This window comes from Quercus lobata, chromosome 2 (assembly GCF_001633185.2).
Source record: "Quercus lobata isolate SW786 chromosome 2, ValleyOak3.0 Primary Assembly, whole genome shotgun sequence".
Lineage (NCBI taxonomy): Eukaryota > Viridiplantae > Streptophyta > Magnoliopsida > Fagales > Fagaceae > Quercus > Quercus lobata.
This window is the reverse complement of record NC_044905.1, coordinates 81,053,385-81,078,796: the sequence shown is the minus strand read 5'-3', so window position 1 is coordinate 81,078,796 and position 25,412 is coordinate 81,053,385. Positions and strand designations below refer to the sequence as shown.

The following is a 25,412-nucleotide window of genomic DNA, read 5'->3' as shown; positions in this document are numbered from 1 at the left end:
TGGGAATTTTATTCTCTTAAATTATCATAAATTTGTCTGTGAGGAGATAACTGCTGCTCTTTCTGAAGTTGGGAAGTTTTCATAACTATTAATTTTGATTTGGTTACAAGTACACTTTTCCTAAGGTCCCTAGCTGAATGCAAATTAAGGTCACGAATAATAAAGCAAGACAAATTGATTTATTGCAAAAGCTCAAAAGGAACCATGACAATGAACACTAGACCTCAAAAATTACCCCATGTCAACTGTTTTTTGTGCTCAAAAAGGCTGAAATGGATAAAAGGTCACTCCAATTTTGAATTTGTATGTTGAAATGCATGCTTTTGCCTGCCACTATTTTTGGTGGAGGTCCAAAGAGGGAGTGATTCTAGGACCAGGGCGAAGAAGGTTCTAAATTCTTATTGACCACTGATAGGAGTGGACAGGTAACTTCTCTGGTGTCTGAAAGGGTAAGGTAGGGGATGATTTATAATTAATCTAGCTCTTCGAGTTGGGACGGGATTGTAGTCGTCATCAACATTATCCAATAGAAATGCAATTGCCTAGCTTTTGCTCTTTTTGTATGCAGCAGCTTTTGCTACGTGTTGTAGATTGTGTTTTGGTAATAAAATATGACTCGTCCCAAAAAAAATAAAAATAAAAAAAGTCCACAAATTAAGTAACAAAAGTTATTGACTAGTCCCTTCTAAAGATAACTATAATCATTTTGAGTATCAAGTATCTTACAAGTGCATGAAATTCCTCTCACAGTTCTCTGCATGAGAAATGCCTACCATAGCTAGTCCCCATGTCATCTCTTTCACTTGCACTTTGCAGATAGTATCAAACACGTGCCTCTGAAGAATCATAAGGAAAAGGAATACTGCACAAACAGCACACCTGAAGAACAGAGCTTCCTTGGACACCATTATAGCTATCATAAAGTGGTCCAGCCTGTTCTCACAATTACTGTCCAGATAGGCTCATGACAATTTCAAACCCTGTGCAACTGAATGTATACAAAATTTATCATCATTTGGATCCTGACTTCCAAAGCAACATCTTAACCACTGAATCCACCTACCCACCTAAAAGAAGAAGAAGACAGTAAGCAAGCAAGAGACTTACAGTTATGAGATTAAGAAATTCATTATAATTTACAGCTGCAAAATGTCTCATGAAATGGAGAACACAAAACAAGAACAGCATTCTTACTTCTTCTATGACATTGATGAACGATCACAACAGATTAAACTTCAGAAGAATTACATTGGTCTTCTAGTCAACAATCAAGTTCTAGTGTACAGCAACTCCAAATAAGGAAGAAATATACTTTCCAAACTTCAAACTTGTTTCCTATATATCTGCAGCACCACATTCAGACTGAAACATTCCATTGGGGCAGCATCTATCCCACTATGAAAATAATTAATTAGATTACAATTGAAAATACATCAATTTGTTCAGCAGCGTTCAAGATATGGTTGCATTCTGATCTCATCCCAAGCTTTTTATCATTCATCGATTTCCATAAGCCAGAAACTGGGAGTAGAGGCATACATGTACATCTATTTGGAAACAAAAAATTCAGGGAGAGAAGTGCTCAACATCCATCGAAGGGAAACCAGATTGTGTTGTTCTCATTCCTCGAAGTAAACTCTTTGCTGTTTCCTTCTCCTGCAATCATGGACAAAAAGTGCAAAATCAGTGATTCATATTCAAAAAATTAGTGACATGGGTTTTATGTAAAACATTGACAGAAGGGGGGAAACAAAATACTAAGAACTCACTGGGCCAGTAAAATCCAGAAGACGGGTACAATACACCTCTGCCTCCTCAAATCTCTTCTGGGTCTTATAGTACGTAGCAAGATAAAGCAAAGCTTCAACCATATTTGGTCCTTCCCTCTCTTCAGCTTCCATCCTCTCCAAGTCCTTCTTGTAGTAAAATGCTGCCTCTTCAGGACGCCCAAGTTCATATTGCAACTTTGCTAGTTGGTGCAGGGCAATTGCTTCCCTGTCATTACAATTTGCTGCCCTTCTGTAACACTTAATTGCCTCCTCAAGCATGCGAAGTTGATCAGTTTCATAACAATGAGCCATTGAGATCCACAACCGAGAATCATTTGGCTGCAAGAATACAGATTTTCGGAAGTAATGTAGGGCGTAGAATGGCATGCCCATCATCTCATAAGCTTGTCCTAGTCCATACCATGCTCGATAATCACATGGATTTATATCTATAGCCCGTCGATAGGCATCCACAGCAGCTGGAGTATTTTTCATCTCAATATACTCATGACCCATAAGTGTCCAAGCAGACAGATAATTTTTGTTCAATTTGAGTGCCCTCCTAAAATACATAACTGACTTCTCATGCTGCCCCTTTAAACTATAGTAATTGCCAATAATGCAACAAGATTCAGGCCTGTATTTATCAGTCATAAATACCCTATGGGCAAGGTAACTCAGGGCAGAAGAACACTCATTTGCATAGAGCACATTGGAATACATATCCATGTCTTCAACTCGGTAAGGATCATTTCTTAGAAGTTCTTCAAATATTGTTTCAACTTGTTGAAATTCCCTCAAACTGTACTGGGCTTTTGCAATTTGAGCCTGGATGTAATTACTATAACCAAAAGTTCCCTGTAGATATTCATATTTTGCTAAAGATTCGCTGTGCATCCTAATTTCTTGGTAAGCACTGGCAAGAAAGAAGTCCTTCATCCAATGGTTGTTGAGATTTAGGCCGTTCAGGGTGTCAATTGTAGTGCACAAAGACTGCAGCTCTGACCATGCATTCCAGTTCCAAGGGTAGCTATTCACAGACTCAACAAGAACTGTACGAGCAACATTCTCGCTGCCTTTCTCTTTGAGAACAAGACCATATAAGTACAATCCAAATGGATCGATTGAGCCATTCTTGCGTAGTGTTGATAACTCGCGCTCCAAAGAGACCAATTCGTGGTTCACAGAATCACTCTTACCCAAGGGTCCCTCAAGTTCTATCACCTCTTCTTCTTTCCGCTTTTCCCCAGCCTTAATGAAACAATGAGAATAAGAGTATTTATACATATAAAACTTCTTCTTTTTTTATAAGTAACATAAAAATTTTATTAAAAACACACAGCCCAGTACATAGGAAATGTACAAAAAGGCAAAAACAAAGATCTAATAGACCATATATCCTTGAAAAACAACAGGTATCATGCCATTTGTTAGAGTTACTTCTAGTTATTTTTACTATTTTATATTAACATGCTAACATAGAACAATAAATAGAAGTAGCTCTAACGCCATTCATAACAGATCAAAAATTTATCAAAGTAGGAAAATAAAGAACTGTACAACCCCTTACTATCTCACAAATACCATGAGATTCTTTAATTTTCTTACAATTTGGGTGGGCAAGAGAAATTATGCACCCTTCATGACTTGCTGCTAGTGATCAAATTTATGCATAAGTATTTTCAGTCTTTGTTGCAGCCATTGCAAAACCGTAGGCACTTAGCCCAAAATTCAAACCTGAAAAAGGGATAACACACCTAAATCAAACATTGAAGCAAGTCTCATGTCTGGCCACCATTTCTCATCTAAACAAAACCTCATTATACCATGCTTCTTTTTGGTACTGGGTATTAAGTCCAATTATTGCATAGTTGATACTTTTTGTAGCACCAACCACTAACCTTGGGTAGTAATGACTCAACTCCATTGACGACAACTTTACATGCTGCCACCCAAATAAAAAAGGGAAGACTTAGAAAAGGCTTCAAAATAAGAATTCTAAAGACTATCATCCTGAACCAACTAGTGTTTTCCCTAAATCCTACCAAATTGAATCTCTTATCGATTTATTTCCTACAATCAACAAATAACACAATGAGGAAAACAAGTCTCATTCCTAATGCATCAAAACCCACCATCACATAATATCCAATCTAAAACAGAACAAACAATATAAGTTATACAGCTAGAAGAGTATGCAACAAACCAGATAAAGAGCATAACAACGCAAGAACACAGATTTCTTCCCAGTTTGGTCCCGTAGCACATGAGCAGCCCTCCTGTACTCTCGGCAGTCAAAGTAAGACTTAGCCAGAAGGTAAAAGTCACCATCCACAGCATCATCCTCCTCCATCACAGGAGTGGACACGTACGACACACCAGCAATGGGTGTTGAAGTGATCTCATTCGTGCGGAATCTCCTGCGAATGCTTGAGCTTCCCCACTGGAATCTGGTGTTTGAAGGCGTGAAGTTTGCCGGGTCTTGCTCGATACCCATCAACTGTTCTGCTGCCCTGCATTACCATAGACCCAACAAATCAAAATCCATTGGCAATAAAATTAAACAAATATTTGATGATTAAAACAAGGAAAAAAAAAACAAATGGGGTAGCAAAATAGCAATATATTTTCACATTCCCATTTTCTGAAAATTAAAAAGCAGGAATATAATTTTGAAAAAACAAGGTTTTTACTTTTTTTACATCAATTTTGACAAGAGAAATGAAAAATATGCACTTGGGTTAGTTAAATTAGAGATTCTGGATAGGGTATTACATTATGACTATTCGTTTTCCTATTGATCAAGTTGCTTAGTTACCAAATGGAGCATAAAGACAGTAAGTATAACACTAATTAGATACACAAACACCAGAATTCAAACAAAAGAACATTAATCTATATGAAAAAAACAAGTATATGAAGTAGTAAGTGCTTACAGAACAGAAGCAACAAAAGCACTTTTCAAAAAAATAATAAGTCCATAGATGGAGAGAGAAATTGCGGTTTAGGGTTTTAGGGTTTGGAGTTAGAAATGAATACCATTTGGAAGCAGTGTAAAGGCAACGATCACTGAGCTGACGAATCGCAATGCGGAGCTCACTTCTACAACTCTCTTTTGAATTCATCTCTCTCTCTCTCTCTCTCTCTCTCTCTCTCTCTATGTGCAAAGCTTAATTGCTTGTGCTTTTGTTCATTCAAAAAACAAACCACAAAAATAAAAACCTTTCCAAAAAAATCAAACTGTGGCTGCCTCTAACGTGCGCCGTGTTCCGCGCCCAGGTTTTTGAAAGTATATATGGTAGCCGAGGGCCTGACCTGTTTTGTGGGTCTTTCACACTCTACTCTTTAGTAGTGGGCTGGGCCGAGTAGAGTTATTAATGACCCAATTTAATTATGAGAAAACTTAATCAAGTTTATGTTCACTTATTTAGCAAACTAATTAAGCTTAAATCCAATTTTATGCTCGCTGTTAGACGAGTCAACCTCAACATTATAATATATTTGTGAATGCAAGGCTTGATTTAATTATATAATATTATATTTTTGGGTAAATTCTAACCAACTATCTTGAGGTTTGAGTTAATGCCAAATACATTCGAGACAATTGAAAAATAACCAAATTGGTCCTTAAACACAAACAGCTTCTTCCTAAAACAAATTCATACTTTTTCATTTCCAAGATTATTTATTCATGATTATTTAAGTTCAAAAGTCCAAGTTTATGCTTGCTATTAAACAAGTCAGCCTTGACATTATAATGCATTTGTGAACTAATTAACAAACGTGAGGCTGATTCAATTATATATAATGTTATATTTATATATACATACATGTATAAAAATTTATTTATATAGACTTTTGATTGAATCATATAAATTTGTAAATAGGTTTGTATGATATTAAATTGTTATGAATTTGTAGATTATTCATTTGTTTATGAACAGGTACAAAATTTTATAAGGGTTTTAAAATATATGGAAAAAAAAATGAATTAAATGTTTTATTTTTAGCATACAATAAATGAATTAAGTAAATTGTGAACAAGGAAAGAAATGAACAAAATTTGAACATATAGGTAAAGATTGGCTCCAATACACATGAGCATTAGACCCATTGGAAAATTGACGATGTCAACATTTCAATGAGTTTAGTGCACTATAGCTAAGTTAGTTTGTGAACCTTTAATCTTCTTTGATAATAAGTTATACCTAAGCTTTTAACACTTGAGTATAAGTCGGCTCGGCCCACTTACAGCCATATTAACGAGAGTGATAAAGGCCCAAAACTAGTTGGAGCCCAACTAGAAAATAACGGATAAGAAAAACTCGTGGGTTGAAGACTGAGAAAATCGAAAATGTTCACTCAGCTTCAAAGATCTACTTCACCACTCTCCCATCTCAAAACCCACCCTCCAAAACCCCCATATTTACTTCCACGCCACTCTCTCACCACCGCACCACCACCACCGCCTCCGCCACAAGACGCCGCGACCTTAGCTAAACTAATCCTCAGCTCCGACCCAAAAACCCTAACCCAAACCCTCCAAGACCCTCAAATCCAATGGACCCAAGACCTAGTCAACAAAACCCTCAAGCTCCTCTGGAACCACGGACCCAAAGCCCTCCACTTCTTCAAAACCCTAGACCACCACCACCACCACGACGCCAATTTCACTCACTCCGCCGCCTCATTCGACCACGCCATCGACATCGCCGCCCGTATGCGCGACTACAAGGCGTTGTGGGGCCTCGTGGCCCGAATGCGCTCTCGCCGCCTCGGCCCAAGCCCGAAAACCTTCGCCATTATCGCCGAAAGGTTCGCAGCCGCAGGTAAACCCGATAGAGCCTTCAAACTCTTCATGTCAATGCACGAACACGGTTGTTTTCAGGACTTGAATTCGTTCAACACTATTCTTGACATTTTGTGCAAATCGAAACGCGTTGAAATGGCTCATAACTTGTTTAAGATGTTAAAGGGTAGGTTTAAGGCTGATTGTGTTAGCTATAATATAATTGCAAATGGGTTTTGTTTGATTAAGCGGACGCCTAAGGCATTGGAGGTGTTGAAGGAAATGGTTGAGAAGGGATTGAATCCAAGCTTAACGACGTATAATATAATGCTTAAAGGGTATTTTAGAGCTAGTCAGATTAAGGAAGCTTGGGAATTCTTTTTGCAAATGAAGAAAAGGAAATGTGGGATTGATGTTGTTACTTATACTACCTTGGTTCATGGGTTTGGTTGTGCGGGCGAGATTAAGAGAGCTAGAAAGGTTTTTGATGAGATGATTAAGGAAGGGGTGCTTCCTTCGGTTGTGACCTATAATGCTTTGATTCAGGTTTTGTGTAAGAAGGATAGTGTGGAAAATGCGGTTTTGGTTTTTGAAGAGATGGTGGGGAAGGGGTATGTGCCTAATTCGACGACTTATAATGTGTTGGTTAGAGGATTGTGTCACGCGGGTGAAATGGATAGGGCATTGGAGTTTATGGGAAGAATGAAGGAAGATGAGTGTGAGCCGAATGTTCAGACATATAACATTGTGATCCGTTATTTTTGTGATGCTGGAGAGATAGAAAAGGGTTTGGAGGTGTTTGAAAAGATGGGTAGTGGGGTTTGCTTGCCCAATTTGGATACGTATAATGTTTTGATAAGTGCGATGTTTGTGAGGAAGAAATCGGATGATTTGTTGGTGGCTGGGAAGTTGTTGATTGAGATGGTTGAGAGAGGATTTTTGCCTCGAAAGTTCACTTTCAATCGGGTTTTGAATGGGCTTTTGCTAACTGGTAATCAAGGTTTTGCAAAAGAGATTTTGAGATTGCAGAGTAGATGTGGCCGTCTTCCACATCAGTTCAAGCTGTGAAGCCTAGTGACATTGCACTCACATCCTCTTGTCAAATATTGAAAACATTTCCTAATGTGAAGGGCTTCTATTGTTGTAGAAGCTGACTCATGATTGACAGTGTGGCTTTATAGGATGCACATCTCATTTGCTCTTCAAAGGAAACTGAAATTGCATTATGAATTCCAGTCATCACCTAAAATTGAGACATACAATGCCTGCTTGTGTAAGCAGTCCACAAAGAAAAATTTATTTTATTGTGGCTGTGGCGGTGGAGGTTTATAAATGGGAACAAAGTACTTGAGCGTTTGAAATCCCTTTTTCGGCCTTTCAGTGGAAACAAAGTACAATTGTATGTGACAACAATTGAGACAGGGCAACAGGTGATGATGTCCATTGATTTCATAAGTTTGAAAGTTGATTTGCTTCATCTTCCTAGTTCCTTCTGCTATCTCATGTTTTGGAATTGGCATTTGGGGACATGTTTAAACTCCAAGAAGCCTAGAACCCTTCCACAGGTGATGACTGTTCTTGTTGTTCAGTGGGCATAATTAATGTTGCATCAACATCTTTAATCCCTATCCTCTTCTATGTTGCCTTCACCTCTCTGCTCTCAACCGTCCAGCACTCCACCATATCTGACTCAGTCAGGACTTCACATCTGATCTTGCCGTCAAGCACTAGCACTGCACTCATCGATGATGACAAAGACAGTGACCCCCTTGCAACGATGCAAACAGGTTCTCAACTCTCTCTCTCTCTGTCTCTCTGTTTTAGGCTTTTAGCTTTCAAATTTCTCTCTCCTAGGGTTTCATTTATGTATCATCCTATGCGTTAATTCAAATTTTAGTTTTACCTTTTGAATCTTTGGATAATTCTGATGGTGAAATGTATTGGAATATTGGAATGGTATATATATTGGCGTGGAACTGTTTATTTAAGTACTTGTAATATTTTGGGATTGAGTTTTTTGAGATAAGTTTTGAGCAAAAAGGTGGGATTGAAAGTGTGTTTGTAATTTTGAGGCACTGTTTATGTCATTAGAAATTGTTATGAAATTACTTTTTATACTTTCTTTTTCTTTTTTCCTTTTTGGGTATTTGGGTTTGATAAGAATTTATTGGGCAAAGAAAGCTGGGACTGATTAGAGGGTTTAATAATATTGATATCAAAGTTCATTTGGATTCAGGAATTTTGGGATCTTTAAGGACTTTGCATTGTTTCAGTCTTTTTCTTCATTTGATTTTTTTTCTTTTAGTTGTTATGAGGTTGATTCTTATTGTTTGATTATTAAGAATGCTGCCCAATTAATTAGATTTTTATTATTTTATATATTTTTTTAAAGATTTAGTAAATCCTTCCAATGTTCACCCTTTACACTTTTTTTTTTTTTTTTTTGATAAGTAATAAGAGAATATTATTAAAATAAGAAAAGCAAGAGAAAAACAATGAGTTCACGGTAGTGAACAAAGGAAAAAAGAAACAACAAGACAAAAACAGCCCCTAATTTATTCTAATAGAAGAAATAAAATCTGTAAGATAGAACAATCCGAGAAACCCCAACATCGAGACCAATCAAAGAGGGTCCTCTGGCAAGACTCTAATAACTGAACCACAGTTTTCCCCTCATCCTCAAAAGCCCGCCGATTCCGTTCAGACCAAATAGTCCACATTAAACAGCTTGGGACCAAATCCCAAATATCAGAACTATGCTTCCCAAGCCAATGAAACCAACAGAATAATAAGTCCTCAACTGAACCTGGCATGACCCAAACGATCCCAAATAACCGAAGCATATACATCCGCAAAGAATGAGCTATCGGACATAAAATTAACAGGTGATCCACAGATTCCGCACTACAACAGCACAAATAACAATGATTTGCCAAAGGGCGACCACAAAGCATAAGATTATCCAAAGTTAGAATTTGACCATGAATTGTTGTCCACATAAAAAAAGCCACCCTTTTAGGAACCTTAACTTTCCAAATACCCTTCCAAGGGAAGGTGGAGGCAGCTGCATTTCGAATCTTACGATAGAAAGACCGAGTATCAAACTTCCCACTACCATTAAGATCCCAACAAAGCCTGTCACACCCTCCACCCCTAGGGATTTGGGTTTGGATGAAATGGAGAAAGGAGAAGGAATCTGCCAACTCCCAATCATTGAATTCCCTCTGAAATCTTAAATTCCACACTCTGTCATTATCACCCACTAAAGGGTTTAACACATCAGAAATACAAGCCTTCTTATTAGCTGAACACAAAAATAACTGAGGATAAAGATTTTTAAGAGGGACATCCCCAATCCACTTATCATGCCAAAAACGAGTGCGAGATCCATCCCCCACCGCAACAGAGAAATGCTTAGCAAAAGTTTCCCACCCTTCACTAATACTCCGCCATAACCCACAACCATGGGCCCTACTACAAGCTCTAGTGCACCAATCCCCTTTTCCCTCCCCATATTTCATGGCTATGACCCTTCACCACAGATGAGAGGTTTCATGGCCGTACCTCCAAAGCCATTTCCCTAAAAGGGCCTGATTAAAAGGCACCAACTTCCAAATTCCTAAACCACCCAACTCACGTGGTAAGCAAACCTTTTCTCAAGCCACCAAAGGATATTTGAAACACTCAACTAATGAACCCCACAAGAAGTTCCTTTGAATGCGTTCCAATATAGACACCACAGCTTTGGGGATAGTAAAAAGGGAAAGGTAATAAGTCGGAAGGCTTGAAAGGGTACTCTTCAGCAAGGTGAGTCTACTACCCTTTGACAAATAAAGCCGCTTCCAATCTGAAAGTTTTTTTTCCATCCTCTCAAGGATCGGATTCCAAATGGAGGGCATTTTATACAAAGTTCCCAAAGGCATGCCCAAATAAGTCATAAGCAAACTACCCACTCTGCACTGAAGGATATTAGCCAAAGACTGAATGTTACGCACCTCCCCAACAGGGACAATTTCACTTTTCCCCACATTCACCTTCAAACTAGTAAAAGCTTGAAAACAAGTCAAAGCCAACCTAATAGATAGAATCTGCTCTCTAGAGGCATCATAGAAAAGAATGGTATCATCAGCAAATAAAAGATGGGAAACACGGATACCAGTAGAATGAATAGGACCCACATGAAAACCCTGAATGAAACCACCTTCCTTAGTTTTCTTCATGATACGGCTTAAGACCTCCATGATCAAAAGAAATAGGAGGGGAGACAAAGGATCGCCTTGTCTGAGACCTCTAGAGCTACCAAAGAAGCTAGCAGGAGATCCATTAACCAAAACTGAGAAGCGAACGGTAGAGACACAAGTCTTTAACCATCTCCTCCATCTATCCCCAAATCCCATCCTCTCCAACAAATAAAACAAAGTGTCCCAATTCACATGGTCATAAGCTTTCTCGATATCTAACTTACACACCACCCCCGGGGTACGACACTTCAGTTTATTGTCTAAACATTCGTGATAAAATGCAAAGCTTTACACTTGATACACAAATGCAAAGCTTTGCAATTTAACTGTTTGATAAAATGCTTAAAAGAAACATTAGCTAGCCCATCAAGCCTTTGTGTTACCATAATTTTTTTTTTCGGTACTGATATCGATGTGTACGTTCTTTTCTTTTTTTTTATCAAGGCTTTGACTTTGACATTTAAGAAAAAGGTAATCAAGTTATATGTGTCTGTTATTGCAACCATTTTGACATTAGAACTCTAATACAATCAGATCCCTATACACAAACATATCAATTTTACAATTTAAATAAATAATAATTAGAATCCAATAATACTTATTGCCTTTCTTTTTAAAGTTTAACTATTTCTGTTGTATGGCATGAAATGTAACTGTCATGTTCTTTGACACTCTAATCCTCTGCTTGGTAGCCTCTTTCTGACTTTAGGCCTGCTTCTTTCTTGGTCTTTTCTTACTTCTTTTGTGTGGGATAAAATCTTACTGTCACAGGATAAGATGAGCTATTGTTTCTTAGGTTCTATGTGCTGGTAAGGATCTAGAAACAGAACAAACTGCAAGCCAAATGATTAATCTGCTAAGGCAGCTTCAGTTTGTGTATACTGGTGTTCAATATATATATCCTAAGTGGAGTTTAGATTTTTATCACTGAGACAATCAGCAGTAGTTTGCTCCTGCATTTAAGTGTTTCTTTAGTATTCATTGTTCTAAGTATTTATCCCAAGCATTTTTCATTGCTTTTGATTAAAATCTGAAGTGTTTTCTCAATCTTTTAACCAACTAAAGATGTTTGAAAATGACTTATTGCTGGATTAGGAAATATTCGTCATGGGGCACATGATGGGTGTGGAAGTGGTGGTAAAATTGAGATTTGCTGTGACTTAACCAATGCTAAATGTGTTTATGGGCCAGAGCCCATGGAGGGATTTTACTTAGCTGTTGTGTTTAATCAAGAAATAGTTTTGCTGCTTTTGTATGCTTGGAAGAATGAATAGAAATGTATTTTTCATTTTTGAGTGTGAGCAAATACTTGTAGTTGAGCTTTGATTTTTTTTTGACAAGTGGATTACATCTTGCTTGCTTTTAATGGAGCTATTGCAAGTTTCATAGCATAAAAAAGTGACTCTTGCTTGCTTTTAATAGTTCAACTAAGAATTCTTGTTTTGCATGTATTAATCCCTTGTACAAAATTTCTCAAACCCATGACAATTACCAAAACAACAACTAAAAATATCCCTGCAAATGTCAGTTGACAAGCCCCATATAGATTCCCAGGATCCTAGAAGAATCAAGTTCATTCCATTAATAGGTCAATTGACATTTCTCCTATAAGAATGGGTGGAGGTAGGTGGTTTGGGGAGAAAGTTGTGTGGCCCGTGGAGGTAGGTGGTTTGGGGATCCGGAAGATTAGGCTATTTAACCAAGCTTTGCTTGGGAAGTGGCTATGGCGATTTGGGAATGAGGTCACACATTTATGGAGGCAAGTTATAGCTTCCAAATATGGGGAGGCCAGTGGGGGATGGTGTACTAGAGTTGTCAGAGGGACGCATGGATGTGGTATGTGGAAGAACATTAGGAAGGGGGTTGAGAGCTTTTTTGGTCATGTGTTGTATGCAGCAGGTGAGGGTTTTCGTATCAGATTTTGGTATGACCCTTGGAGTAGCCCTACTGCCCTGAAGGATTTATATCCGGCTATGTTTGCTATTACTATGGATAAGTCAGCTATGATTTCTGATATGGTTGACTATGCACCAAATGGGGGTGGTAGAAGCTGGAACTTACGTTTCCGTCGTGCTTTTCAGGATTGGGAGACAGGGATCTTTTATGATTTTTTTGCGCATATCTCATCCAAGCTACCTAGAGGGGGTGATGACACCATGATATGGCAATTGAACCGTAGTGGTGTTTTTGATGTGCGCTCTTTCTATTTTTCATTGCTAGCAGCCCAGTCGGTGTCTTTTCCTTGGAAGAGCATTTGGTGTGTTAAGGTCCCTAAAAGGGTGGCTTTCTTTTTATGGACAGCTGCTAGGGGTGGGATTCTTACTATAGACAACCTTGTTAAGAAGGATTTACCTCTTGTTAATTGGTGCTGCCTTTGTCGATGTGAAGAGGAAACTGTGGATCACTTATTGATCCATTGTAAGTATGCTCATACCTTGTGGAGTGAAGTCCTTCGTTTGTTTGGGGTTCAGTGGGTGATGCCCAAGAACGTTGTTTCTCTTCTCTCTGCATGGTGGAATTGGTTGGGTAGTCACACTTCAAATGTGTGGAATATGGTTCCAGCGTGTCTTATGTGGTTAATTTGGAAGGAACACAATGCCCGAACTTTTGAGGAAACTGAGAGACTTGTAGATTGTGTGAAGTCCTTGCTGCTTAGGACTTTGTTTGAGTGGTCCCGTATTTGGGGGTTTACGCATTGTCATTCTTTGTTTAATTTTCTTAATTCTGTTAGCCTTTCTTTTTGATTGGTTTGTATTTTTTTCAGTGCAGTGAGTTTACTATCGTAAATCCATTGTACTTCTATTATCAATAAATTTGTTATTACCTATCAAAAAAAGAATGGGTGGAGGTGAGTGCCCGAGGTGTAGTAAAGCTAATAGCTAACAGGCACTATGTATTTGTACCTAATGGTAGTACACTTTAAGAAACCTATGCTTTTTACCTTTCTTAGTGTAAAATAGCCAACAAACTCTATATAAAATATTTACCGATTAATTTATGTACAACAGCAATAATTTTCAAAACATGATATAAATTCATTTTTTGAATACAAATTTCTTTGAAGTTAGACATATTAGCCATATAGGGTATTTATCTTTGATGTTTAGGAACATATTGAGCCAAGCTCTGCTTTGTTGAAGTTTGGTTCGTTAATTAATCAAGCTTCAACTTAACTTCAAGATTGTTCATGTAGTTAATGAATGAGCCTCAATGAGCATCTTAACAAGTCTAATTTGAGTTGTTCAAGAGATCCTCCATTTTGTCACCGAGTCCTTACAACTGATTTTTTTAACCATATATTACTACTTTTGTAGTGTGGTGATACTCTTGTGATTGCTTCATCATTATGTTTGGTAAACTGTTACTACTTAAATTGGTTCAAGTGATCATTAATTCTGTTATTATGTCATGGGGTCAAAATTAGATAATTTTTTTTACCATGTGCACCTTAATTTGCTCCAATGTATTTTGACACTGATATTTGCCACTCATAAATTAGCTTAAAGGGCACCGCTTGAATAAGCTTATTTTGAAATTAGCTGAAACTGCCACTCATTTATGTTCATTTGTTATAGTATATTGTGGAGGAGTTTGAATGAGAGTCATGAATTAACTGAATGGTATGAACCATTTGAATAAGCTTATTTTGAAATTAGCTGAAACTGCTACTCATATATGTTCATTTGAGATGCGCGCGCGCGTGCATCAATGATTTTGTGCTTTGTGTTTATTTCTCAATTATGTTGTTGATTCAATGTTGTGGCACTTAGTTCTATTTCAGATGTATAGATTGAGTTTGTTGACTTTGTTGCTCAATGATTTTTTGGTTTGTTACAGACTCTTAGCTATGGGATGCGTTTTAAAGCTTATATAAATGGCTTAGTTGTCTAGACTGAGTTTGTAGGCTTTGTTGTTTCAACTTCAAGTATATGATTAGTAAAGCTGATATGGCTTAGTTCTCTAGATTGAGTTTGTAGGCTTTGTTGTTCCGAATGTGATGATGTTATTTCTCTGCTGTCAAAATTTTGTATCTTGCTGATTATCTTAACGAAATTGCTAAAATATCTAAAGAAACAATTAAAATCTCAAATCTTATTTACGTTCCAAACAAACATCTGAATGATATATCTTGGTTAAAATTCTTTTGTTAAATTTATAGTATCCAAAGATCTGTTAGCTGAAGGTTATTGAAATATATATATTTGCGTACACAATTCTTTAAATAAATCTATTGACAATTAGGTTTTGGCTTGAGAGGATGATCAGGATGCTTGACAACCAATGTTAATGAGCTCATTAATTCCAAAGACAATGAAGGAATAAGTGAGGATGAAGTTGTTGCAATAGCTTTTTGTTGGGAGGAAGTTGCTTGTTGGTTCACAGCTTTAATCTGCATTTTTTAATGGAAATTCCTCCTTCAATTCTTATTGTTCTCTAATGCAATAGCACTTTCTAGTGTATTGTAGCTAAATAGTCCTATTGTCTATTTTGCCTCAATTGAGTCTCAGCAATTTATCACCTTTAATTCTATTGAGTTGTGTCTGCAACTTGCTCTATTTGTTATAATTTGCAAATATGCTTGCTGATTTGTAAATGTGTGTATCAATTGTTGAAATTTGGATAATTTGTATAAACAATTTATTTTTATTTTTATTATTATTAAAAAATATGCTTTTTATGTTGACATTAATGAATGGAATATCTACTTTTTTTAATTAATATTGTCCAAAAAGTCAATTGGTTTTTTTTTTTTTTTTTTTTTTTTTTTAAGGAGAAAAATAAACATAAAAAGAGTGAAAAAAATGTTGGCTTTGAAGATTTTTCATTTTTTATAAATAATTTTATAATTTTTTTCATAATAATTTTATTTAAAAAACTATTACTATTTCTCATATAAGAACACCACCATCATTATTTTTTTGTCTATTAATAATAACATTTATAGTCTTGCCAATTTGTGTACATGAGCTATTTTCATGAAAGCCTAATGGTTCGTTTAAATTGAGGGAAGGGAGGGGAACTAGAGTAGAGTAAGGTATATTTGACCTAAAATTAGTCAATTTTTAGCTAATTCTTTTTTATAAGTTAATTTTTTTTTTTTAGCTAACTCTATTCGACTCTTTTTCATTCTCTCTCCTTTCTCCTTCAATCCAAACAGCTCTAAGTACCCAAGCCCGACCCTCTCGTGTTGGTCTAGAAGATTAGGCAATGGGGGAGATTGTTTATTTATGTATGAGTACTTTGCAACCACAATCCCACTTTTGGAGAAAAAGAATATATATATATATATATATATATCACATCAAAAAGAACAAAGCTAACAAAATACTCTCTCTATCTCTAGGCTCCATCACATGAGTCACCTCTCATAATTTAAAATCAAGAACTTAGTAAGTAAGAACCGGTGATATATATGTGTATATATATATATATATATATATATATGAAACAATTAGAAACTAAATAGATTGGACATTGTATTGAAATTATAATTTTATAAACCAAAAACAGGAAAAAAAAAATCTTTTTTATATTTACTGAATGCAATATCAATTACATAATGCATATGATTGTCTACACTTTACACATATTCAAATTTAATCCAGGACCATGACTAACGGATTAATCATCTTCAAGCCAACACTCTACACATATTCACATTTAACTCATGACTAAATGGATCAATCATCTTCAAGCCAACATTATTCAATCGATGATTATTATTTAACTCCAAGACGTGAAGAACACACTGCATCCCTGTTAACAAATGGCCATTATGTCTGAGTCCACCATTGTTCTTTTCTTTGTAGTATAAATCCAAGAACTTCCTGAAAGTTTGTAGAGTCAACAAGGTATCCGAACCAGCCTGGTGACTCTTCCCAGCCACGCGTTCCACTCCCAATCTGTTAGCCAGTCTCTAAACCCCCATAAAGGCCATCAAAGAACTTCATCATATGCTTCAGATCGAAAAGCCTTTTCCCAAATAAGCACTACACCAGGTTCATAAACCCCATCAGATTATACTGCAGTGGTTGTCGGATCAAGATTTTCATCAAGTGGGCAATGTCATAGGCACCGTGAAAGGTAACCCAAGCGAAAGCAGAGTGATTGCCCAACAACCCAGATTTCAACATCAATGCTGCAAAGTCAGCAGAATCAATACCCTCCTTCAAGTTCTTGTCGAAATTGATTCCCTGGCTTTCAAGTAACTCGATTGATTCCGTGTTCTGGATATCATTATAGACATCAAAATCTCTGCAGTTAAACTCCCAAGCGTATTGATACTTGGTACTGAAATTGGGCAATGATCCTTTGTCGTCACAGAGTGCCAAACCCAACTGAAAATTTTTGGAAGCACCCACATTATCTCTGATAATGTTGTAGTTCAAGGAAGAAGGTAGTTTTCCAAGCTCTCGCTCGTCAATGCTCATTGGGCTGAAAACAACACCTGGGAATTCAGTGTCGAAAGCCACCATTCTATGAGTCATCCCTGCAATTTTGATGAGATCAAACTCCTTTAAAAGATTGTGTTTCCACAATTGTCTTACCACAATCAAAGGAAGAGAGACACCATCCATATTGTATTTTGATATCAAAGTTTCTCAGGACTTAGAGCAAGAAAGAACTGAAATTGAGCAAACAATTTATTTGCGCTTATTTATAAGCACAATTGAAGAATGGCGGTGTTGTGAAGCACTTGTTTTACGAATAGGAATAGGAAATTTGAATAAGGCGGTGGTTCTAATTTGGGCTGTGACCGTTGGGCTGGTGTTTGGCTTTGCTAGAGGTAATTTCTATTCCCAAATGTGCCATCTTGATCTTCCAAAACAATCTCACAAGTCACACCCCATCCCCTAAAATCAAAATCCAAAACAACAAACACTATGAGCAAAGTTTCGTTTCTTTCTCCCTAATTCCCTCTAATTCTAATTTGCACGTTTATTTATATTAGGCCCAAGTGATCAGTTTGGTTCCATTAGATTTAAGGACTAAAGTATGGATTTCCTTTTTCTGTTCAGAAAAGGAATTAATAATTTTATTTTTTACAAAGGGATTACTTCTTTATTTTCACGTGTTAAAAAAAAAAAAAAGAAAAAAAAAAGTGAACAGACCAAATTATTTATAATAACCAAAAAAATTAATTTAAAAAAAAAAAAGGAGAAAAGAAAAGGGGAACTGATTTTTTTTTTTTTTTTTTTTTGGGTTTGGTTTCATTTGATTAATAAACATAAATAATAATATATTTTTCAACATAAATTAAATTCAATGTAGTTATTTAATTACAATTAGCTCAACTTATAAAGTTTTTTGTCGATAAATAAGAGATAAATTGTTGTCTTAGCTTGTTAATAAGAGATTTGGAATTCAAATTCTATTTACACAAAAAGTCAATTGTTGTCTTAGCCTACTGATAAAAGAAACCATTAAGGAGTGGACATGATAGATTTAAATTCATCAAGTTGATGAGGAAGCCGAAGCTATTTGCAGAATTCCTCTAAGCCGAAGAGATGTACCTGACTCGTTTGTGTGGCTGCAAAACAAGAATGGGATGTATTCAGTTAAGTCTGGGTACCATGTAGCAAGGAAAGTGATGAGAAAAGATGATTGGGTTGAAAGCTCTAGAGGTATCGGTGGTCAGCAGGTGTGGAAGAATATTTGGCAGCTGCATGTGCCAAATAAAATAGAGGTTTTCAGGTGGAGAGCATGCCAAGACATTTCACCAACACAAGTGAACCTTGTTCGAAGAAGAATAATTTCAGATAATGGTTGTCAATGCTGTATAGGTTTGCCCGAATCTGCATTACATGCAATTTAGGAATGTAGGGTAGCACAGGATGTGTGGGCTAGAAGCTCCATCAATTTGCAGAAATGCACTAATGCTTACCATGATATTTTCCTTTTGTTTGAATCGTTATTGGATAGGTTATCAATAGCTGAGTTTGAATTGTTCCTTGTTCAAGCTTGGCTCATTTGGAACCAGAGGAATGCAATTGTACATGGAGGGCAGATCAAGGATCCGAAGTGATTGAAAAAGAGAGCAGCGGATTATTTGGAGGAATACAGGATGGCACAAGAGCAACTAACTCTTCCAAGCACGACACAGCCCAAAAACACTTGGCAACCTCCTCCTCCATCAGTGTACAAGCTCAATTTTGATGCAGCTATTTTTGCTGAACTTCAATGCTCGGGTTTTGGGGCAATAATCCGTAACTCAGATGGGGAAGTGATGGCTGCAATGTCTGTCAAAGGGCCCTCAATTAACAGCAGTGAAGAAGCAAAGGCTCTGGCTTGTAGAAAGGCAATAGAGTTCTCAATGGAAGTAGGCTTTTCAGAGCTACTAATTGAAGGTGACAATGCTACAGTGATGAAGGCAGTTTCAAGTTCATCAGGAAATCACTCCTTGCTGGGACATATTTATGCGGACATCCAATGCTATCTCCGTGGGCTGCAATCAGTTTTAATAAGCAGCATTAAAAAAGGGGGAATAAGGTAGCGCATATTTTGGCTCGCTATGCTTGGAACATTAGTGATGAATTGTATTGGTTGGAAGATTCACCACCACCTGTCTTAAAAGCTTTGTACCAAGATTGTTTACATATAAATGAATGAATGATTGTTCTGTTCTCAAAAAATAAAAATAAAAATAAATAAAAAAATAAAAATAAAAATTCTATATATATATATATATATATATATCATTAGTCAAATATGCAATATTTTGGAGTAAATTGCAAAGTACACCGTGAAGTTTAGGATTACTTGGATTTTACACCCTAAAGTTTGGCTTCATTAATAAAAACACACATTTGGTTAGTTTTAGCTGTTAAGTGACACATCATTGTGTTGATGTGTATTTTTTTCCAAAATTAGCCCAAACAACGTAATTTCACTTAATTGTCAATTACACACACTCCTTTGGATACATTAGGTTAAAGATATTTTATAGTTCAACAACCCAAAGCTATATGCTTAACCTTCACTAACACAATGTACTCACAATTATATTGAAATATTCAACAGTGTGGATGAGTTGAAATCCTATTTACACATAAAAGTCAATTGTTATCTTAGCCTGCTGATAAGAGAAATGATCAAAGAGGGGACACAATAGATTTAAATTCTATTGCATTTATAAATTTTTGTATCATTAGTCAAATATGCAATTTTTGGTGGTAAATTGCAAAGTACACAATGAAGTTTATGGTTGCTTGGATTTTATATCCTAATATTTGGTTTTGTTAGTAAAAACACACTCGGTTAGCTTTGGCTTTTAAGTGACACATCATCGTGTTGATGTGTTTTTTTCCCCACCGAATCAGCCCTAAACAATCCAGTTTCACTTAATTGTCAATTACAAACACTCCTTTGGATACATTAGGCTAAAGATATTTTATAGTCGAACAACCCAAAGCTATGCTTAACCTTCACTGACATAATATACTCACAATTATATGGAAATATTCAAAGGTGTGGAAGTTTTGTTTTCTTCTAAAGAAATGTTGACTTAAAATTTATGATAAACAATTGTAGTCACATAGACTATAAGGGAAAATGCATGCCCCTATGAAATCTAATAAAGTGCAAGCACCTAAAATGAGCTGAAAATGGCCAAAAGGGAAAACTTTTAAGGAAGTGGACATATAAACTAAACATATATAGCATGACTAGGTCACAAGTAATTTAGTCCAAGGATATGATAAGGCAATTTGGCTAAGCATGATGACTTTGAATCAGTACAAGCCCAGTTTGATATTTTGGTTATTTCCAAGTTTTCAATGTCCATACGTAAATTTAACAATTAGTTAAAAAGTGCGCAATTTAGGTCTCACCCATTTAACATGTATACAAATTGAACGATTAGTTAAATGCACAATTTAGGTCTCCCCTAGATTAATGGTCCGTTTGGATTGAGGAGAATGGAGGAGTAGAGTAAATTAGATTTGGCATGAAATTATCTTATCTTCAACCAAACACAAATGTGCCCTAAATGAATTGGATGGCTAATGGTCATGGGTACCAAACACAAATTTAAACAGGCAGCCTGTCTAATTGCAACCTACTTTTGACACAAAAATAGAAGTTAAAAGGATTAAATGATACATTTGAAATGCTAGGAACAAGAATTTAAAAAAAAAAAAAAAATTGAGAAGAAGGAACAAGATAGTATTTAAATCTCAATTCAAATACTGCAATTGACAATGTGAACAAATAACAATTGGAAACAAAACAAAGATAAATAAAAGACAAACTCATAAGCCAATATAATCCTATCAAATCCTAAAGACAGAGAGCTCATAAATTTTGAGGATAATTCCTATATCATCACCAATAATCCTTAATCACAAAGCTCCCTCTTCCTTCAACCGATAAGCCACTTCTCTAATTCTCTTCACGAAGTTATTTCCCTTTCTTGTGGAGTAACCATTGTGGCATGCAATTGATGCACAACTGCCACCATTTCCGGTTCCAATCCTATCATTTTCTCTTTAATCTTCTTATATTTGTTGGCATCAAGCCTTGCCTTTTTCAAAAGGGTACACCAATACAATCTTCAGCCGGTTCCTCAACAAAAACTTAACAAAGTTCTATAAATATGATTTGTAGAGATGCGGTAAATTATCATATTTGAAAAGCACCAACAACTTTGATTCAACTTCCTTGTCATCACCTTCAACGAGTATCTTAAGCACATCATCTGCAGAATGGATGCTTCTTGTCACTTCAACCTACTGATCATGTGCTTTAGAGATCAAGACTTGAAACCAATAAGGACCAATGCTTAGAACATCAATGACTATCGGCTTCCACTTCATCCTCTAGCATCATATCCTTATCCTAGACGATAACTGTTATGAAAAACTTGTGGGTTGAAGACAGAGAAAATCGAAAATGTTCATTTAGCTTCAAAGAGCTCCTTCACCACTCTCCCATCTCAAAACCCACCATCCAAAACCCCCATATTTACTTCCACGCCACTCTTTCACCACCACCACCATTATTGCCACCACAAGACGCCGCGACATTAGCAAAACCCACCCTCTGACAAAAACCCTAATCCAAGCCCTCTGAAACCCTCAAATCCAATGGACCTAAGACCTAGTCAACAAAACCCACAAGCTCCTCTGGAACCACGAACCCAAATCCCTCCACTTCTTCAAAGCCCTAGACCACCAACACCATGCCAATTTCACTCACTCCGCTACCTCATTTGACCACGCCATCGACATCGCAGCTTGTATGCACAATAACAAGGTGGTGTGGGACCTCGTGGCCCAAATGTGCTCTTGCCACCTTGGCCCAAGCCTAAAAATCTTCACCATTATTGTCGAAACGTTCGCCACCGCAAGTAAACCCGATAGAGCCTTCAAACTCTTCATGTCAATGCACGAACATGGTTGTTTTCAAAACTTGAATTCGGTCAACACTATTCTTGACATTTTTTGCAAATTGAAACGCATTAAAATGGCTCATAACTTGTTTAAGATGTTAAAGGATATGTTTAAGGCTAATTGTGTTAGCTATAATATAATTGCGAATGAGTTTTGTTTGATTAAGAGGACGCCTAAAGTGTTGGAGGTGTTGAAGGAAGTGGTTGAGAAGGGATTGAATCCAAGCTTAACGACATATAATATAATGCTTAAAGGTATTTTAAAGCTAGTTAGATTAAGAAAGCTTGGGAATTCCTTTTGCAAATGAAGAAAAGGAAATGTGAGATTGATGTTGTTACTTATACAATCTTGGTTCATGGGTTTGGTTGTGTGGGCAAGATTAAGCACTTGGAGCAGTTTTGCCTTTTGGTGTTTCCCCCAAAGGTCCATAGAAAATACGCCTTGGCCTAGAGTAAACTATGGTGAAGGGTGTAAATGGAGTCGCCGCCTAAATTAGGTCTAGAAATCATAAATATAACACACTTATGGAATGATTGATCTTTATCGAAGCACGTGTCTGGAGTTTAGGTATGGGGATGGGAAGGTGTTAAGCACCCAACCCCACCCAACCCCACCCAACCCGTAGGTCAACCTCCACTCATTGTGTTCCAAGTCTTAATCACATTAAAAGGTTCTTTAATATGTTATTCTAACTCTCACACACACACTCTCTCTCTCTCTCTCTCTCTCTCTCTCTCTCTCTCTCTCTCTCACATGCATCTAAACCAAGCAAACATGGCATATCATCCCTCAAACCTAACATTTATCTATCATGGTATTAAGCATACATCACCAAAGGTAGAAACATCATTAGAAAAATTCAAACACAAAGCATTCAAGCATGGACATACAAACTCATGTTTTTCAATCAAGCATATTAAACAACTTCATATTCAAACACTTAAGTGCATGTACATGCGATCTATGTATGACTTACCTTACTTACCTCACTACAACACACCACATATGCATCAATGCACGTTCATGGTATTCGTACAATCTAAACCCTAATAAACTTAAAAGAGATAAAAAGAAGCAAAACAAAACACAACAAAAGAACAGATGTTCAAAGATATGAAAAACAAGGTTAAATAAAGGCCAAACATATAAAAGGAAGCAGAGAAAAAAACATATGTGGATTAGGGTTTTCGGGCATAAGTGTGCGTGCGCATCTCAATTGTATGCATATGAATACTTCGAGTATGCATACGCATGCATGAAGCATGCGCACGCATACACATCTAGAACCTTCACCCAGCAACTCAAAATAGAAAAACAAAGCAAAACAATAAATCTAACAACCTATCATATTTATAATACAAACTCAAAGTAAACTTGACCTACACAAACATCTTATGATTACATAAACATATAGACCAATACAAAGTAAAGGAAATTGAAGAGCCAAAGTTAGAACCTTTATCTCAACACTAGAACTCTCTTAGAGCTTGATGTTGACCATTCCCCTTAGTCAATCTAATCAACAACAAACCAAAAGATTTGTAAACTATTAAAACTCAAAGATCAAAACTAGAATAGGTCTCAATCAGATAAAACATGACTTGAGGATATTTTGTGAAAAAATCCCTTTTTGATTCACTCTTTTCTAGTGAATCTCGCGTATATTCACTTATTTTTCTGTGTCTTGCAAAAGTACATTTTATGGCTTTATATAGTGGTAAATTAAGGGTGTGGGGCGGCTCCCAGATGATGTGGGATTCACTCCACACAAATTTAAATGCAAAAAGTTTTCCTTTCATATAATTCTAGAACCCTAACTATGTGAGCATACACAAGGTATGCATGTGTATACCCTAAGCATGCGTACGCATGGCTTGAGTGTGCGTGCGCATACACGTGTATGCACAAGCACACTTAGGGTTTTTCAGCAACCTTTCTTTTCCAAAAATAGTTTTATTCTTCCAAAATTAAGTTAAATTTACCATAAATAATTCCTCAAGTTAATTTTCACGGGATTGGGCCCTAAACCAACCTTAGGCCTCAAAGTAGTACCATCATTAGGAAACGGGAACTCGAGTCGTAAGAAGAACAAAATTAGGTGTCTATAGTGTGAGCTGAATGTTCAAACGTATAACATGGTGATCCATCATTTTTGTGATGCTAGAGAGATAGAAAAGGGTTTGTGGGTGTTTGAAAAGAAGGGTAGTAGGGTTTGCTTGCCCAATTTGGATACATATAATATGTTTATAAGTGTGATGTTTGTGAGGAAGAAATCAAATGATTTGTTGGTGGCTAGGAAGTTGTTGATTGAGATGGTTGAGAGAGGATTTTTGCCTTGGAAGTTCACTTTCAATTGGGTTTTGAATGAGCTTTTACTAAAGAGATTTTGAGATTGCAGAGTAGATGCAGTCGTCTTCCACGTTAGTTCAAGCTGTGAAACCTAGTGGCATTTAAATTAGCTGATGAATGGTGACATTGCACTCACATCCTCTTGTCAAATATTGAAAACATTTCCAACCATGAAGGGCTCAGATTGTTGTAGAAGCTGACTCATGATAGATAGCGGCTTTATATGATGCTTATCTCATTTGCCCTTCTAAGGAAATTGAAATTGCATTATGAATTTCAATCATCACCTAAAATCGACATACAATGCCTACTAGTGCAAGCAGTCTACAAAGAAGAATTTATGTTATTGAGGCTATGGGAACAAAGAACTTGAGCATCTAAAATCCCTCTTTTAGCCTTTTAGTGGAAACAAAGTACAATTGTACAATAGAGACAGGGCAACAGGTGATGATGGCCTCTGATTTCATAAGTTTGAAAGTTGATTTGCTTCATCCTTCCTAGTTCCTTCTACTATCTTTTGTTTTTGGAATTGGCATTTGGGGACATGTTTAAACTCCAATAAGCCTAGAACCCTTCCACAGGTGATCATTGTTCTTGTTGTTCAGAGGGCCTAATGTTGCATCAACATTGCAAGGGATTACTAAAGTCTAAAGGGCTAGTTGTAGAGGAAGTTATATCCACTATGATCAGTAATAGGAAACCACTTGATTTTGCAATGCACATTAAGGATGATAGATCGAATGAATGTCATATAATCCATTTTTCTTGTAATTAGCAATATATAAATCTCTCTACATACTATAGGTTACACATGCTATCCTTAGTCACCATTTGGTTCCCATCGAAACATTATTTAGATGTAGGTTGCGATTAG

At 36.6% G+C, this 25,412-nt stretch overlaps 3 protein-coding genes and 1 pseudogene across 4 annotated transcripts; 2 read left to right on the top strand and 2 right to left on the bottom strand.

Annotated features, from left to right (window-relative positions):
• Positions 1–1,216: 1,216 nt before the first annotated feature.
• On the bottom strand, positions 1,217–5,020 carry LOC115976832 (anaphase-promoting complex subunit 8-like). Its single transcript, XM_031098339.1, has 4 exons — positions 4,809–5,020; positions 3,976–4,282; positions 1,770–3,020; positions 1,217–1,656 (listed from the first exon to the last, which is right to left on the bottom strand). Exons 1-4 carry the CDS (start codon positions 4,892–4,894, stop codon positions 1,567–1,569), a joined length of 1,734 nt encoding a protein of 577 aa, XP_030954199.1. The 5' UTR covers positions 4,895–5,020; the 3' UTR covers positions 1,217–1,566.
• Positions 5,021–6,118: 1,098 nt separating this feature from the next.
• LOC115976831 (pentatricopeptide repeat-containing protein At1g74900, mitochondrial-like) lies at positions 6,119–15,387 on the top strand. 2 transcript variants are annotated; one of them, XM_031098338.1, is made up of 2 exons: positions 6,119–8,345; positions 15,066–15,387. In XM_031098338.1, the coding sequence occupies exon 1, from the start codon at positions 6,124–6,126 to the stop codon at positions 7,624–7,626; it is 1,503 nt and encodes a 500-aa protein (XP_030954198.1). In that variant the 5' UTR covers positions 6,119–6,123; the 3' UTR covers positions 7,627–8,345; positions 15,066–15,387. The 2 variants fall into 2 exon arrangements, with proteins under 2 accessions (XP_030954198.1, XP_030954197.1); XM_031098337.1 differs by having other exon boundaries at positions 15,042–15,387.
• Positions 15,388–16,431: 1,044 nt separating this feature from the next.
• LOC115972120 (probable CCR4-associated factor 1 homolog 11) lies at positions 16,432–17,377 on the bottom strand. Its single transcript, XM_031092284.1, has 2 exons — positions 16,796–17,377; positions 16,432–16,716 (listed from the first exon to the last, which is right to left on the bottom strand). Exons 1-2 carry the CDS (start codon positions 17,375–17,377, stop codon positions 16,432–16,434), a joined length of 867 nt encoding a protein of 288 aa, XP_030948144.1.
• Positions 17,378–18,864: 1,487 nt separating this feature from the next.
• LOC115972111 overlaps positions 18,865–25,412 on the top strand; it is a 94,730-nt pseudogene continuing 88,182 nt past the window's right edge.